Below are 17,760 nucleotides of genomic sequence, written 5' to 3' on the forward strand. Positions count from 1 at the left end.
GCGAAAACCTGAGAAAAATCCAAGTCGTTTTTTGGGGGGGTTTTGTGGTTTTCTATTCAATGCCATTACAGTATCCATTGACTTAGGACTCCATTTGCAGTTCCTATGCCTTCCACTAGATATCAACCGTCTTTAGAAATAGTTTCAGGCGTGTATTCTTATAAATAAGGGAGTAAGACCAGTCTGAACGAGTGGACCCTAACGTGACGCAGAGTTTTTTCAGGCGCATGTGCATTTCTTGTTTATCTTTTATATTGACGACGTTATTGTCTGGTTGAAATTTTATAGATCATTTAGGCTAAAAAACAACCTGAGGATTGAATATAAACATCGGTTGACATGTTCTATGAACTTTACGGACACAATTTGGATTTGTGTCTGAGTTTGAGCCTGTGGATTACTGAAGAAAATGCACTAACAAAACTGAGGTTTTTGGATATAAAGAGACTTAATCTAACAAAAGGAACATTTATTGAGTAAATTAATGTCCTCTGATTGCCACCATATGAAGATCATCAAAGGTAAGGGATTAATTTTATCTCTATTTCTGAGTTTTGTAATGCTTCTGCTTGGCTGGTTACTGTTTGTAATAATTTGTCAACTGGGCTATGTTCTGGGCTAGGTATGCTTTAGCCGAAAAGCATTGTATAAATATGACACTGTGGTTGGTTTAACAAGAAGTTCATCTTTAAACCTATGTAAAATATGTTTTGTTTTCTGAAGTTTTATAATGAGCATTTCTGTAATTGAATTTGCCGCTCTGCAACCTCACTGGATGTTGGCCAGATGGGAGGGACGCTAGCGTCCCACATACCCTAGAGAGGTTAACAAGAAATGTGTGAGGCGTTGAAAAACAAGTTGATGACTCCAACCTAAGTGTATGTAAACTTCCGACTTCAACTGTATGTTGTTAGATATTACTGCACTGTCGGAGCTAGAAGCACAAGAATTTCGCTACACCCGCAATAACATCTTCTAATCACGTGTATGTGACCAATAAAATTTGATTTGAACACAATCCCAGAAGAGACAGAGGGAAAAACAGACATAAGGCTCGTTTTGGATTGAGTGGTTTTAATACCTGAGAAGAAAAATTATGTTCTGCGCATGACAACTTTCTAATGCCTTAATCAAAACAATCTCACAACTTAATTGAATAGACTCTTATCACCCAAAGCTGTGTGTGGAAATTATAGGCTTTGTTGAAAGGGATAATAAGAGGTCATTCTGTCGTGAAGGCCGTCGATCCCTGCTCTAAAAGCCAAAACAAACGAAGTAGGCCTGAGGCAGGCGCCCGAGCCAGCATGCTGCCAGTCCTGCCAGAGCTAGAGTGGACAGCTAGCCAGGAGACAGGACAGAGGCTGTCAGCACTTTACGGCCCATTTGGACCAGCTGGTTCACACTTGCGATTGAATCTATTGAACTCACTCACACTCAGTCCAGAGCCAAGCAGCTAGGACATAGTTTGTTTGCTGTTCTGTTCTGGCACAACAATAACAAGCCATCTGTCACCAAGGAGACAAAAAGGCTGACAGAAGGTCATTGAGAATGCTTGAGGAAACTTGTTGTAAACACACCTCGCCTACAAACACACATCACCTGGGTCAGATGGGCTCTTTCACTCACCCGCTGCTCTGTAGAGGATCTTGGGCTCGAAGAATATGCAGGGGTTCTGATCTGCGATGCACGACAGCAGCAGTCCCTTACACTGGACCGGACCTCTGGGTATTACAACCTGGAGTGATATACATAGTACAATATTACCTTTTCCACACTATATATCGTGCCAACCTGAACTGTACTGGCTCGGACATTTTCTTATAACGTTGTCCTTTTTCAGCACAGTTACAGCAACTATTAAGGCAGTGTACCCAGGACAACAGTACAGCCTTGACTTAGTAGTGCAAACAGGGTGCATCTGTACCAGAACAGACCATACTATTCAACTGATACGCACACAAACAACCCAGATCCAAACAATGTGCAATTGGGTGGAAAGCAGAAGCCGGCTTCCTCTATATCTGAGCAAGACATTTGAGCCTTCTCTCACCCCTTGCAGTGTTTATTACCTTGACCTTTGAAAAAGACAACAGAGGATGTTTACTGAATTGACTATGGCTGTAAAGCGCTAACTGGTGCTGTGGTGCTTGGCTGCGTAGGAGAACTTTAGACTTTTATTCCTTTCATGATGGTGTGTGTGTGTGTGTGTGTGTGTGGGGGGGGGTTGAATCATATTTGACATTTTTAGCACGCACTCGTTTCCCTCCGAGCGTACGTGCCTTAAATGCCAGCTTAAATCACACACGCTCACAGATCAGCCGGTTGAACCCCAGGTGACAGCACACGGCGTACAGTGAGTCAGGTATTTATTTGAGAGTCTGTGTGCTCAATTTCCCTTTCATTTCTATGGATGTAAAGCACAATGCAGCAGCCAGCAGGGTTTGGAAATGAAGGGAGTGGGTGCATGAATAGGTCAACAGCAATTTGAGGTAGATATTTTTCTACCCTCATCAAATCAACAATCCAAACAGTCCAGTAGGTGTTTTAGCAAGGTACATACACGGAGATCGACTACACCAAAATATATGTAATAAGTGCAGTGAAGTGAAGAGAGAGATTGGCTAACTGATACAAAGAGAAAGATGTGTGTGCCTTAGACCATAAAGACAGGCTCATTAAGGAAGGGGCAAGCAGTGCAGAAGTAAATAGGTTATAAGGTGCTTTAAAAGTACATGTGAGGTGGAGAAGTGAGTGAGTGGAGGATGGGATGGAGGGAGAAAGGGAGTGAGGGAAGGAAGGAAATAGGGATGACTGTCTAACCTTGATGCCTGGGCAGTGGGCGAAGAAGGCCTCTGGACTCTGGGAATGGTAGAGCGAGCCGTGGCCCACGCAGCCCCACGGCGCCCGGATGGTGAGGTTCCCGCAGTCAAATAGGTTGCCGGAGCGGTAGCGGTACTTTGCTGCTTCATTTACAATCTGAGGGCAGACAGAGAGATACATAAATAATAACATCACCACTCATCAAGTTGGTCAGTCACAGCTAGACATTCATAACAATACCTCAGTCCCCCATAACAGAAAGACTTGGACCTCACACGATTTTGTAGGCTCGGCCCTAATTTATGCCCAAGGACCAGTACGCCCTTCCCACCTCCGAGGGGCCAAAACTCTCCAACAGAAACCAGAGAATTGACTACTGAAATGTGTGTAAGAAACCAAACATGGCTGACAGACAACAACAAAAAAAGTGTCTTCAGAATAGAACGCTATATGTATGATCTCTATGGTTACTTGCAGTTGTTCAGAGTGAACTCTGTCGACACTGTATAAAATTGTACTACCCAGCTGTCGTGTCTTTACTATCATTAAACTGAAGACTTCGTTTTTATCAAAGATTCTCTGTAATTAGTTCCTCGGTTAAACCGAATAATCATGTAACTGTAATTAACTAGGAAGTTGGGGCACCAAGGAAAGTATTCAGATTAAAGTTATAATTTCCCAATATAACCATTCAGATATTTTCATATCTGATCAATAGTCTTCTGATGAATTATTTATTTATTTTATTTTACCTCACGTTAGTCTCATTCCAAACGTCGTAAATTGTTGGTTATCTGCACGAACCCAGTCTTCACTATGAGTCATCCATACATCAATTGTCTTAAATCATTTATTTATTACCAACTAAGTAATTCACAGAAATGCATAAACAGTAAATATGGTTACATGAAATGATAGAATGTGCCCTAGTGGGCTGACCCGGCATGGCAGCTTGTTTGACAAAAGGGGAGTGGGGGTTTTACCAAGAAGTCACTACAGAGTTAATTATAACAATTAAAATGCTATTCCTTTACACATGAACGCCCACTCATTCGGGAAAAATTGCAATCAATATATATATTTACGCTCAATGTGTCGTCTTGATCGCTGGTGAAAAGTCTTTCTTTTGTAGAATTGTCCGCCTCTCTCCCTCTGTCTTGGTTAGAGGGGATTGTTCCAAGTGACATTCGTTATAGAATGGATGTGTCGGCGGTTGTCGTTCTTCACGTTCAATGATACCGAATTCCTAGCTGCAGACTAGTAATTAGTATCAAAGACTTGTTCTTATTCTGTCGGTATCGATAGTCGAAGAGTTTAACCACGTGGTATGGTTAAAAGATTCTACAACCTTTAGCCATCTCGTAATTGAGGTAAGCTTGGTCCCATGATAATTTCTCAAAGTTGTGTTTTATTCGGAATGGCAGAAAAGGGCTGTCCCAGGATGTCTGATCCTAACTGGGCTCAGGGGCGGTCCTCTGATTTAGTTCAAATCAAAAGGGAATTGTATTTGTCTTCATTAAAACAGTCCACAATCATATTACACAATTATACAAACCGTATCATACTCACTCATTCATCTTATACAACAATTAGATGTAAACCTCATATCTGAGGCTATTATATAAACAGCGTTATGGTAATGTGGCCACACCGTCACTCTTGAGCTTCCCAAGTTGTGCCAAACGGACCAGTTCGTAGCTGGTTTCTTCACCGATCTTTTACACTTTCTCTGGTACATGAAATTTGTTCGTACCTCAAGTTCTGTGAGGTGGAAGGATTTCCTCTGTCTCCATGAAAAACTACTCTCTATAACTGTGTGTCCATGAGGCATGGTTTTCCTTAGGAATTTACGACCTCACTCTGCCCACAGCAGTTTGGTTGTAGAAGCAGAGAGCGGGGGATGGTGCTCGCTGTACTCAGAGGGCAACGTCATGACACAGCCCACCCCCTCAGGTCCTCACAAATAGAAGTGACCCGCTTCCTAGAGGATTTTGGCTGGTTAGTTTTACTACCTTTGGTTTAGTCTGTGGATTGGGCAACAACTGAATTTTGAATATATCTGGTATAAATGGGATGAAGGTCTGTTCTCGCTCTTCTCCTGTGTCCTGCCCATGGAATAAGGTTGTAGAGACATTTTTTATTTGTGAGCTACCCAGGCCCATGCCCTGAGTAGGTCTGATTAGTTCATAGTTTGGCCAGGTGGCCAGCTCTAGGAAGAGTCTTGGTGGTTCCATACTTCTTCCATTTAAGAATGATGGAGGCCATTGTGTTCTTAGGGACCTTCAATGCTGCAGAACGTTTTTGGTACCCTTTCCCAGAAAGCTCGGAGATCTACGGACAATTCCTTCGACCTCATGGCTTGGTTATTGCTCTGACATATACTGTAAACTGTGGGACCTTATATAGACGGGTGTGTGCCTTTCCAAATCATGTCCAATCAATTGAATTTAACACAGGTGGCCTCCAATCAAGTTGATAAAATATCTCAAGGATGATCAATGAAAACAGGGTGCATTTGAGCACAATTTTGAGTCTCACAGCAAAAGGGTCTGAATACTTGCAAATAAGGTATGCTTTTTTTAAATATATATTTGCAAAAAGTTCTAAACCTGTTTTCGCTTTGTCATTATGGGGTAGCGTGTGTAGATTGATGAGGGAAAGAATTAGTTGATAAATTTGATAATAAGGCTGTAACGTAACAAAATGTTCAAAAAGTGAAGGGGTCTGAAAACTTTCAGAATGCACAGTAAATACTTATATAGAATATTACCACGCTACAATTTACCTCTCCCACCACAAAAAAAACTATTGAAGACCACAGCTTCTGAGGGGTCTTTTAAGTCTGTGGTTAATATATTCAAGCATACTTCATTCTTGTCAATACATTCTGACTATCATATAAAATAGGTGAATAACTCCAAGTCCCTAGGAACCTGATTTCAGAACCATCCACCCCCCCCATGTATTCACGGTTGACAGAACCTGACCCTTCCACTGGTGGTATCCAAGGCTCTCTTTCATCTAATATTCAGGTATACAATTCTTTCTTGATTTTATGCATCTCTGGGGGCCATGTTGGATTCCCTCGTTTTAATTGAGAGTACAGAGAGAGTAGTGTGTGTGTGTGTGTGTGTGTGATTCAACGCGCCTGACGCTATGTGTATGCCATTTTACTCTGTGCAATATGGCAGCAGTCTGAAATATCTCATTATCAACATGCAGCGGTTTTTCGGTTGCCTTGACAAGGGAGGGAAACTCATTGGTCTTTGGGATGCGGATATGCTGCCTGGAAACGAGTGCCAGCATAACAGACAAGGCCGGATAGTGAACCCGCGCACGATTTCCAGGTCAGTGCATTAAAGCCCCATTGCTATCTTCTGAGGTAGACTCACTACCCTAGTGTTATCTTTGAGCAAATTTTTACAGTGAGGGAGGCATAGTTCGGGCAGATTTCCGGTGTCAATTTCCTGTCTTTCAAACACCAGCTGTGCTATTTAGAGTGGAAATGCGTCAGCAGATAGTGTTAAAAGCTAGTGTGTGGTTGGCATCTGGCCAAATTGCACCTCAATTATAATGTTTTGCTTTTTTGACATTGTTTGATTACAACTTGATTGTGTGGAAGCCAAATCACTTATGAGCAGAGAACTCACTAGGGATAATATTATATTTACACAAGATTGACATGGATGCAGATGAGGCAGGTGTTTGTTGGTGGGTGAAAACATATGCATGAGTGAAGCAGAAGTGGGAAATGGGATCCCAGTAGTCCCTGATCAAATCTGTTCCCGTCACACAAGAGGCTGGGCTATGACAATAACAAATAAAACCATCGGCATAAGCAAACAGGCAAACAAGTGACTGAGAAATTACACTTCATGCACAGCGCGCAGTCAGACTGGCTCACCTGGTCGAAGGCAGGGTAAATGTAGTCGGCAAACTGGATCTCAGCGATGGCCGTGGCACCGGCAACTGCCGCACCGATTCCAAATCCCACAATGCCTTGCTCACACAGAGGAGTGTTGAAGACACGGTCTTTACCTGGAGAGAAAAAGAAGAGGGGAGAGGGTTACTCAGTTATCTACCAAGGGGGCTGATGACAAATAACAGCACACCCATATCAACCAAAGGAAAGAGTTAATGCTGTGCATTGCTGACTAATCACTTCCAAAACATCCCCTCATTCCTTTTCAATTAGGGATGAAATCCAAGCAAAATACAGTGTAATAGGACAATGATGGATGACAAGGTTTGTCAGTCACTCCCCTACCCAACACTTGCTTCATAAGTGTGTTAATTCATTGCAGTGTCTCCTTAAAATAGCATCCGGACTTAAAATAAATGACATTCAGAGAGAGAGAGAGAGATGACTCCACCTCAACTGGAGCAAATTAGGCTGTGATGCACTAAAAAGCCCTAGTCTGAATAATAAACAAAAACTATTTTTCCATCATTGCACTCTATAATCTTGACCGGGAGCCGCAGGACTGGGGCTCTACATTTTGTGAGGAATGTTATTTTGGTTCCCTTGCTTTGTTTAATTGCCAAGAAGCAAGTATTTTCTTTCATTGGTACCGCCAAACCTCTTTTCTGTCCTTACCGCAAGTGCCCACTTCTCACCAAAAACCGGACACCATTAGAGCCCTACAAGCGCTCAGAAATGAAGAATTAGGCCAACCTGTCAGTCAAATCAGAATCCCGTGTACTTGTAAAACACAGCCAGAGTATACAACAAATAAATCTGGTGGTCAATGAGTGACACAATGAGCTCCAAATGTGTTGGGGACAGTGAGAATGCTTTGTCGTCGTTTTGGCTCTGTAATCCAGAACTTTGTATTTGAAATGATACGGTGACTATGGTGTTAAAGTGCAGACGGTATCTTCATCCATATCGGGTGAACCGTTTAGAAATGACAGTGCTTTTTACAGTCTCCCTATTTTAGGGGACCAAAAGTTTAGGATTTGATCCTATATTCCAAGCATGCAATGAGTACATCACAGCGTGACTCTACAAACTTGATGGATGCATTTTCTGTTTGTTTTTGGTTGTGTTACAGATGATGTATCGTGTCATTTTGGAGTCACATCTACATGAATGTGGATGCTACCATGATTACGGATAGTCCTGAATGAATCGTGAATAATGAGTGACAATGTTAGACGCACAAATATCATACCCTCAAGACACGCTAACCTCTGACCATTACGATAAGAGGGGAGGTTACCATTTTTTCACTCAATGTGGAAGTGTTCATAAACATTCTATTCTTATTTACAATAAAAGTGACTCCAAAATGACACAATACATTACTTACCATTCATTTCATTTGGGCACAAACTAATCTGAAACACGACCAAAACATACAGCAAATGCATCCAACAAGTTTGTAGAGTCACAGGCCTGATTTAAACATTGCGTGCTAGGAATATGGGATCAAATACTAAACCTTTGACGACTTTAATACACATAAGTGAATTTGTCCCAATACTTTTGGTTACACAAGTATTGTGTCACTGTCCAAACACTTTTGGAGCTCACATTTGATGAATATGCACTGCACTTGCACATGTTTGAGGCATCTATTAGCTAGTCATTCATGATACTCATTTTCATTTAGGAGAAATAGAAAGACAGAGGTCGAAGTGGCTAGTCGTTTCCAGGTGAACGGCGCAGGAGACACTTCCTGTGCGCACGCTACTCAGTGGAGGAGTAATGCATCACTGGGGTGAATGAGTCAGTCACCCACACAAAATAGAGATCAGGATACTTCCCATAAACCTGCATGTAGTATAATGGTAGAGAGAGGGGGATAATAATAAAAAAATAATCCCTCTCCGCCATCTACCTCAGACGAGATTAAAAATAATGATCCCTAGCAGAAGGTCAACACATCTGACGTCAATGACAACAAAAGACAGCAGAGAGGGAGCATTGGCTTTTCCAAAACCTAATCATACATTTCCACCTAGCCAGGGGTGAATCACGACTGGTTTCCACATTATGGAGTTGAGGGTAAAGAATTCTACATTATGAGGAGGCAGCACACAAAAGATATAATGGCCATTTCAAAACCCGCACATTTGTAGCAGCAGTACACCCGCACAAGTCAATCCATCATTTCATATTAGGATAATAAGAGAAGGAATACAACTGTGCAATGAATAGCCTAACAGTATGCATGGGCATAGCTGACAAAAATGATTACAACTATATGAAAAAAGAGTTTCTGTAGAAATGCATCTCCTTGCCATCAACAATTGTAAGCAAGCACAGCTATGTCAGGACTATCACACACACATGCAAAGTAACACACAATTTTGGAGTTTTGACCAATAGGTGTATGCACACACACACTAGGAGTTGTGACCAACAAGGGCATGAAAATGATCCTCGGCTGCCATCTGGTGGCATCACAATGTAATTAAAATTAATCAGCACAAACATACTGATTTATTTGTCTAAAATGGTAAGGGGAAAGGATTCAGCCTCTTACCATATTTGTCTCGGAGACCCACGGTGCAACGAAATACTCCACCAAAGGCGACATCCTCCCCAAAGATGACTGAAGCACAGATGAAGCTCATATTGATTGACACAGTAATACATAAACCTAATATTTCTAAATTGCATGTCTTCCAAGATATTGATGAATACATGAAATGACTACCCAGACCATTACCTGCGGTGGGGTCGCTGGCGAGAGTGTTGTCCAAGGCACTGGTCACAGACTGAAATAAGTTCATCTTTGTAGTGGGGCCTAGAAGAAGTTGGGAGAATTTTATTGAACGATTAAAGTGCAAACAGAAACGATTTGAATTCCATATTTTTTAAATATACATACATACACACACACACACACACACACACACACACACACACACACATATATATATATATATATATAATAAGAGAGAGAGAGAATTTGTAATGTACAGATGGAATCGTTTAATTCATAAATTGAACTTGTATTTAATTTGAAACTGAATGAATATTGCATTCAGATTTCAAATTAGGTTAGTATTAAAATTCTATATTTATATAATCAGTTTCAATATGGCAAATATCGCATTCATTGTATGTGTACCAAGTTCCAACTATAATTTCCAATTTTACCAAAGGTTTATATATTCATCTTCTCAGACGCATTTCAAGATTCTACTCTGACCTTTTTACAAGGAACACATGAGTGCCTAGGTTGAAAAATGTAGGCACACAAAAAGGTATTTAGGAGAACAATGAAAAAAATTCTAGTCGCACTGGCCCTCCCTAAATTTTTACATCAGGATGCACAGCAAAATATTTGGCACATATGCGAGTAACCATGCCGCACTTCAGCATTCAGATTGGTTATTTTAAATTAATTTGGAGAACTGAATTTACAGAGACAACATTCTGGTACTTTGCCAGCAAAGAATGCTAGAAGAGAACAGACAGAATCAAACGCTGTGTTAAACAGGTTTCTGGCAGTTTCTGAAGCCAATGTTGCCAATTATTTTAATGATTACTTAATTGTCAAAGTGAGCAAACTTAGGCAGGAAATGCCAACAACGAACAGTGAGCCATCATACTCATACATAAAAAGAAATATTGAAAGAAAAGCAATGTAAGTCTGAATTTCAGTAAAGTTAGTGTGGGAGAGGTGGAGACAATATTGTTATTGATCAATAATGACAATCCTGGCATTGACAACTTTGATGGAAATATGTAGAGGATGGTAGCACACTCTACGGCCACTCCTGTGTCATATCTTTAAATCGAACCCAAGAGGAAAGTCTTTGTCCTCAGGCCTGGAGGGAAGCCAAAGTCATTCCGCAACCTAAGAGTGTTAAAGCAGCCTTTTCTGGTTAACAGCAGCCCTATCAGCTTGTTACCAACTCTCAGCAAACTGGTGGAAAACATTGTGTTTGACCAAATACAATTCCATTTAACAGACTTTCAGCATGCTTATAGAGAAAGGCACTCAACATGTGCTGCACTGACGAATGACTGAAGATTGGTTTGTTTGAAAGAAATGTACAATAGGAAGATTGTGGGAGCTGTACTGTTAGATACATTTGAAGTCAGAATTTACATACATCTTAGCCAACTACATTTAAACACAGTTTTTCACAATTCCTGACATTTAATCCTAGTAAAAAGTCCCTGTCTTAGGTCAGTTAGGATCACCACTTTATTTTAAGAATGTGAAATGGCAGAATAAGAGAGAATGATATATTTCAGCTTTTATTCCTTTCATCACATTCCCAGTTGGTCAGAAGTTTACATACACACAATTAGTATTTGGTAGCATTGCCTTTAAATTGTTTAACTTGGGTCAAACGTTTCGAGTAGCCTTCCCCAAGCTTCCCACAATAAGTTGGGTGAATTTTGGCCCATTCCTCCTGACAGAGCTGGTGTAACTGAGTCAGGTCTGTAGGCCTCCTTGCTCGCACACGCTTTTTCAGTTCTGCCCACATATTTTCGATAGGTTTGAGGTCAGATAGATACTTTTGTACCCGTTTCCCGTAATCTCTAGGAGACACAGCACGTCTCCTGCCTGAGAGGGAAGACAGCTGTGTGGTCCCATGGTGTTTATACTTGCGTACTATTGTTTGTACAGATGAACGTGGTACCTTCAGGCGTTTGGTAATTGCTCCCAAGGATGAACCAGACTTGTGGAGGTCCACAATTTTGTTCCGAGGTCTTGCCTGATTTCTTTTGATTTCCCCATGATGTCAAGCAAAGAGGAACTGCGTTTGAAGGTAGGCCTTGAAATACATCCACAGGTACACCTGCAAATGACTCAAATTATGTAAATTAGAAGCTTCTAAAGCCGGGACATCATTTTCTGGAATTTTCCAAGCTGTTTAAAAGCACAGTCAACTTAGTGTATGTAAACTTCTGACCACTGGAATTGTAATAGTGAATTATAAGTGAAATAATCTGTCTGTAAACAACTGGTGGAAAGATTACTTGTGTCATACACACACTTTTTTGGTTACTACATGATTCCATGTGTTATTTCATAGTTTTGATGTCTTGAATATTATTCCACAATGTAGAAAATAGTACAAATAAAGAAAAACACTTGAATGAAGCCCTTGAATGAATAGGTGTGTCCCAACTTTTAACTGGTATGGCTTTTCAGAGCTTTTTTCAAATGGAAGCTTCTCTAATGTCAAACATGTAAAGTGTGGTGTACCGTAGGGCAGCACTCGAGGCCCTCTACACTTTCTATTTTTAGCAATGACCTGCCACTGGCATTAATCAAAGCATGTGTGTCCAAGTATGCTGCTGACTCAACCATATACGCATCAGCAACCCCAGCTAATGAAGCCACTGAAACCCTTAAAGAGTTGCAGTCTGTTTTAGAATGGGTGGCCAGAAATAAACTGGTCCTGAACAGCTCTAAAATTAAGGGCATTATATCATTCCCTAAGTTCTAGACCTCAGCTGAATCTGGTAATGAATGGTGTGACTGTTGAACAAGTTAAGGAGACTAAATGACTTGGTGTTACCTTTGATTGTAAACTGTAACAGTCAAAACATAGATTCAAAAGGTTGTAAAGATGGGGCGAGGTCTGTTCGTAATAAAGAGATGCTCTGATTTTTTTGGACACCACACTGCACAATGCAATTCCTGCAGGCTCTAGTTTAATCTTGATTATTGTCCAGTCATATGGTCAAGTGCTGCAAAGAAAGAAATGGTTAAGCTGCAACTGGCACATCTTGCGCTTCATTGTAATCAGAGGGCTAATATTAATGCGTTGAGGAAAGACTGACTTCCTGTTGTTTCTTTAAGAAACATTGTGTTGGAAAATCCTAATTGTTTGCATAGTCAACTTACACACACTTACCCCACCAGACATGCCACCAAGGATATTTTCACGGTCCCCAGGTCCAGAACAAATTCAAGGAAACGTACACAGCCATGAAGGCATGGAACTCCCATCTTATATCGCGCAAGTGAATAGCAAACCTGGTCTAAAAAAATATAATAAAGAAACAACTCACGGCACAACGCCTCTCCCTCATGTGACCTACTTGTTGGTATGTACTGACATGTGTGTATCTGTTACACATACAATTTACATTTAAAACATTGTGTGTGTATAGTATTTTTCGTTGTGTGTCGAACCCCCGTAAGACTTGTTGTTGCCATTGGTGTCGGCTAATGGTGATCCTAATAAATCAAATCAAAATGTTGAATTTATTTTCTTCCTATGAACTTGACTAGCGTTTGAACCGCTTGGGCTATAAGCTACTATGACCCTATTCCTGAAACCTTAGACACACTGGAACATGGTTGTGCCTGCTGCATTATGGTCAGAATGGGCAGGACACGTTATATATACACGTTATATGTGACAAGAAATGCTATTTGGCTCCGATTACCATTTCTCACCTCATCTGACCATCGCACCAATTCCAATCCAAGTGCCAATGCAGTTTATCAAACTCTAAGTGTTTACATTTGTTGGATGATATGAAAATATAGCTTTTTGGCCACACACACCAGTTGTGGGTTTGGGGTCAAAATGAGGATGCATAAGCAGAAAATAACCCTATACCGACTGTAAAGTATGGTGGTTGATCTGATTTTAATGGGGCCATTTTGTTTCCACTGGTCCTGGGGCCCTTGTTAAGGTCAACGGCATCATGAACTTTAACCAGTACCCTAATATTTTTGCCAAAAAACCTGTTGCCTCTGCAAGGAGGCTGAAACTTGGCCGGAGGTAGATCTTCCAGCAAATCAATAACCCCAAGTCACCCAAAATCCAAAGAAATTGTTAATTGACCACAAATATCTACATTTTGCAATGGCCATGTCAGAATATCAAGGATCTGGAAATATTATGTATGGAGTTCTCCAGTCTCATTAAACATTTTAGAAAAAGTCTCAATGCCATCATCCTCACAAGGTGGAGGTATTAAAAGGTATATAAAATTTTAAAAAATTAAAGCATGAGACAAATCATTTTGACCCATATCTTTAGAATAAATATTGTCACTTGTTAAACAAAATCTCTCTGGGCAATTGTTTCAGTATAAAATATACATTTTTTTTTGCATACAATAAAACATAGGATTTGCATTATTTATTTTAGACAATATTTTTTTGCTCATCTTGATTAAGGGTGCCAATAATTTTGTACATGACTGACTGGGTTCAACCTCAAGCCTACTGCACAACAACACTTTCTTTGGCAAACAGAAGCAGAAGGTTCTGTGTACTCCAATGAGACTGCAACAGAGGTGGATTAGTGATCCATGCATGTGATGTGCAACATTATTGCCTTTGACCTGAAGACGTATTAGTTTGACTGATGGGGTTCTAACTCAGGTCTCCAGTGCACCACACAATGCAACTTTTCAGGTCTCTAACAAGTTACTCATCACGAAAGCGTCGCAAGTCACAGAACCAAAGCCTAGGCCTTAGCTCCGCAGGCTAACAAAGTCTTAACCCAGTCAGTCACGTTACCCTTATAATATGTGCCCTTGCCAGAGACATGAAACTAAAGGTGTCCGCATACTTCAGTTTGGCTGGAAACAAGTCATCCCTCGTTGAATGGCAACAGACTACTGAAGAATCCTTACTGTTTCCTGCAGTAAAATTACCTAGTGCCCCCATGGGTGGAATGTTAATATTTTTCATAATTTCATTTTTTGTGTGGGGGGCTTGCAGAAAATCTGATGTTTCTATGTCAAACAGTTTCATTATAATTTAGTCCTCTGTGATGTATAAAAGTGTAATATTGGGATACAAACTCAAAATTGAATACATTTCAACTCTACATCTGACATGGTACAGGTGTCTTTTTTAAAGAACATTACCATGTGTGTAAGGTCTATACGTTTGTTTCAAAGTAGATTTGTTTAAGACTACCAATAAACACTGTGACCCTGATTGCAGTAAAATGAATAGCCTGATGGGACGCCACACTTCAAATGTTTTGTATATTTTATTGTAAGGGCAGACATGTCTGAAGCAGAGGTCCCGAGCTCAACTTTGGATATAAGCTGAATTAGGGGGAAGTGGTACTCATGAAGCAAGCAGTGTGTCATCCTTTACATTACCTTCCTCATCTCATCCTTATGGGCTTTAGCGAAGAGGGCTAACACAGTCTTGTAACATCCAGGAACTATTCCTTTCAATCTTTTACCCAGACTTCAGCAGAAATGTAGAGAAGCATATTTAGTTTCTTAAAAATGTTTAAAAAAAGAACCACCTGTCAGGAAGATACAGACAGCTGATACTACACTGAGCAAAAATCTAAACACAAAATGTAAAGTGTTAGTTGAAATAAATGCATATATGCACAAAAAGCTTAGTTCACTCAAATTTTGTGCAGAAATGTGCTTACATCCCTGTCAGAGAGCATTTCTCCTTTGCCAAGATAATCCAAAACCGCAGGCTAAGGTTAAATCTAGACTTGGTTTCCTCAATCGAAATTGCTCCTCTTTCATCCAAGCTGCCAAACTAACTCTGATTCAGATGACCATCATACCCATGCTAGATTACGGAGACGTAATTTATAGATCGGCAGGTAAGGGTGCTCTAGAGCGGCTAGATGTTCTTTACCATTCAGCCATCGGATTTGCCACCAATGCTCCTTATCGGACACATCACTGCCCTCTATACTCCTCATTTCTGTATACCTGTCACAGGACCCACTGGTTGATGCTTATTTATAAAACCCTCTTATGCCTCACTCCCCACTCTTATCTGATATACCTATAGCAGCCCCTGTCCTCCACATACAACACCCGTTCTGCCAGTCACATTCTGATAAAAAAGTCCCCAAAGCGCACACATCCCTCATCGAGATCAACATTAATTCCCGCACTTTGGCTCTTTTCAGTTCACTGCAGCTAGCGAATGGAACGTACTGCAAAAAAAACTCACTGGACCGTTTTATCTCTTCATTCAAAGAATCATATCATGGACAGTCTTACTGACAGTTGTGGATGCGTCATGTGTGTTTTGTCCTATATTTTAATACCAGCCCCCGTCTGCGCAGGAGGCCTTTTGACTTTTGTTAGGCCGTCATTGAAAATAAAAATGTGTTCTTAACTGACTAGCCTAGTATTAAAAAAAAATAAAATAACTTAAGGGCGACCTACTTTGAAAGGATGGGAAGTGTTGGCTGTGCACTTGACCAGGCATTCCACATTTAACCATCTAAATATCAAGTTGTTTTTTTTGGTTTTATATTCTCAAACTAATAACAGGCCGTTTTAACTCGGAAAACAAACAATCAAAACGTACACGAACCCTAATCTTTACCTCAGGAATCTTGATTTAATGTTGTCCACGAAGTAGGCTAATTATCTTGACCGCCCCAACAGACACAAATGTTCTGTCAATCCTTGAGATGAACATTAATTCCCACACTTTGGCTTTTGTTAAATTGTGTGCAGTATCACACAAGGTCTTTATCACTTGACTTGTCATTCAGAAAAATCCTTTCCTGAACAGCTGATGTTGTGTGATGTCTCCACTTAACGAAAACAATTATGAGTAATTATTGAAAAACCCTGTTAATGACAGTATCAATTTGTTTTTTATTAATCATATTAAAGTACATCTTTATGGTGTGAAGCATATAATTTTTTGCAATCACATAAACTTCATGTATGTGAGCCTTTGAAAACGTCACACTGTAACATTGGGAGATACGAAATGTCACAGTACACTTCTGAGGTCTCCACACAAAAAAAAAAGTGAGTCACAGCAATATCCAGGAATTTCCCAGGATCATTGTCAATGTATAATTAAATTGTAAAATGCATAGTATATGATAACAAACAGTATCAAAATCACATTTTATGTCACATGCACCTTAGTGAAATGCTTACTTACAAGCCCTTAACCAACAATGCAATTTTAAGAAAAATATAAGTAAAAAATAAGAAACAAAAGTAACAAATAACTAAAGAGCAGCAGTAAAATAGTGAGGCTATATACAGGGAGTACCGTTACAGAGTCAATGTGTGGGGCGCCGGTTAGTCGAGGTAAATATGTGCATGTTGGTAGATGTATCATACATGTAGGAAAGAAAAGTTGTGTTTTATGTCACTCGATTTTGTGCCAAATCTGAAGACTCCAAGCACGAGAAAGGGTTTAAACATAGCTGTTGATTCAACTCATGAATTAGCTGTATTGAATATATATATATGTTCCCCCTTCATATATTAATGTATTCACATGAAGAAAAAAAAAAGAGGAAATTATTATGAATTACTTTCTAAGCAGCTCCAAACAGCTGTCCACTGCCAGAAATGCTCACTGATACCCTTGGAAGAGCCATGTGACGGTCATCTACATCTGCCAAACAGAAGTATGGGCATGCAACACAGCCAATTTGCCAACAGAAAAAGCAAAGCAGGAATGCAGCTGGAATAACGTTATAACCAACTAGCTAATGTTATCATGTTAGTTAGATAGCTAGCTAACTCATATAGAAAAAAATGTACAGACCACGAATTGAAGATATTTTCAAATGATCTTTTTAACATTTCAGCAAAGATAGTTGGCTGTATGAGAAATTATTTTAGAACGCAAGGGCATTTCACTTACCATACTCTGTGGGGACAGGGTCAGGGTGGTAGGTGAAGTGCGCAGCATTCCTTCTTTGTGTTTTAGTTTTGGATGAGCAATTCGGGGATAACCTCAGCAGTGTGATCCCAAACGAGCTCTGAGCACCGACATTTACATTCGCGATGGGGGCTTTGGAGACTGCACCTCTGAGAAGAAACCGTGCAGCAGCCGCCATTGCTGTTGTGAGTGGACTGAACAGGAAGAAGATAATAATGACAGCGTCCCTTTTTAGTCGAAAGGGGCTGTAGTTGGTTGAAACAGTCGGTTGTGTCAGAGGGTTAAGCCTCTTGTCCAATCGACCCTGAATACTTGAGGGACCTATTTTACCCTGGCCCGCGTTGAAGTGTCCGTCACGTCGTCT

The 17,760-nt window shown here is 40.4% G+C and overlaps 1 protein-coding gene across 1 annotated transcript in view; it reads right to left on the bottom strand.

Moving 5' to 3' along the window:
* Positions 1 to 17,760, bottom strand: part of LOC112223149 (2-oxoisovalerate dehydrogenase subunit beta, mitochondrial) — an 89,121-nt gene extending 71,361 nt beyond the window's left edge. Inside the window, exons 1-6 of the mRNA XM_024386155.2 lie at positions 17,379 to 17,760; positions 9,498 to 9,575; positions 9,312 to 9,380; positions 6,725 to 6,858; positions 2,821 to 2,976; positions 1,627 to 1,735 (exon numbers count right to left, since the gene is read on the bottom strand). Of these exons, the coding sequence (XP_024241923.1) occupies positions 1,627 to 1,735; positions 2,821 to 2,976; positions 6,725 to 6,858; positions 9,312 to 9,380; positions 9,498 to 9,575; positions 17,379 to 17,574 (742 nt within the window). The 5' untranslated portion in view covers positions 17,575 to 17,760. The remainder of the gene's footprint in view (positions 1 to 1,626; positions 1,736 to 2,820; positions 2,977 to 6,724; positions 6,859 to 9,311; positions 9,381 to 9,497; positions 9,576 to 17,378) is intronic.

The sequence above is a fragment of the Oncorhynchus tshawytscha genome, linkage group LG23, assembly GCF_018296145.1.
Source record: "Oncorhynchus tshawytscha isolate Ot180627B linkage group LG23, Otsh_v2.0, whole genome shotgun sequence".
Lineage (NCBI taxonomy): Eukaryota > Metazoa > Chordata > Actinopteri > Salmoniformes > Salmonidae > Oncorhynchus > Oncorhynchus tshawytscha.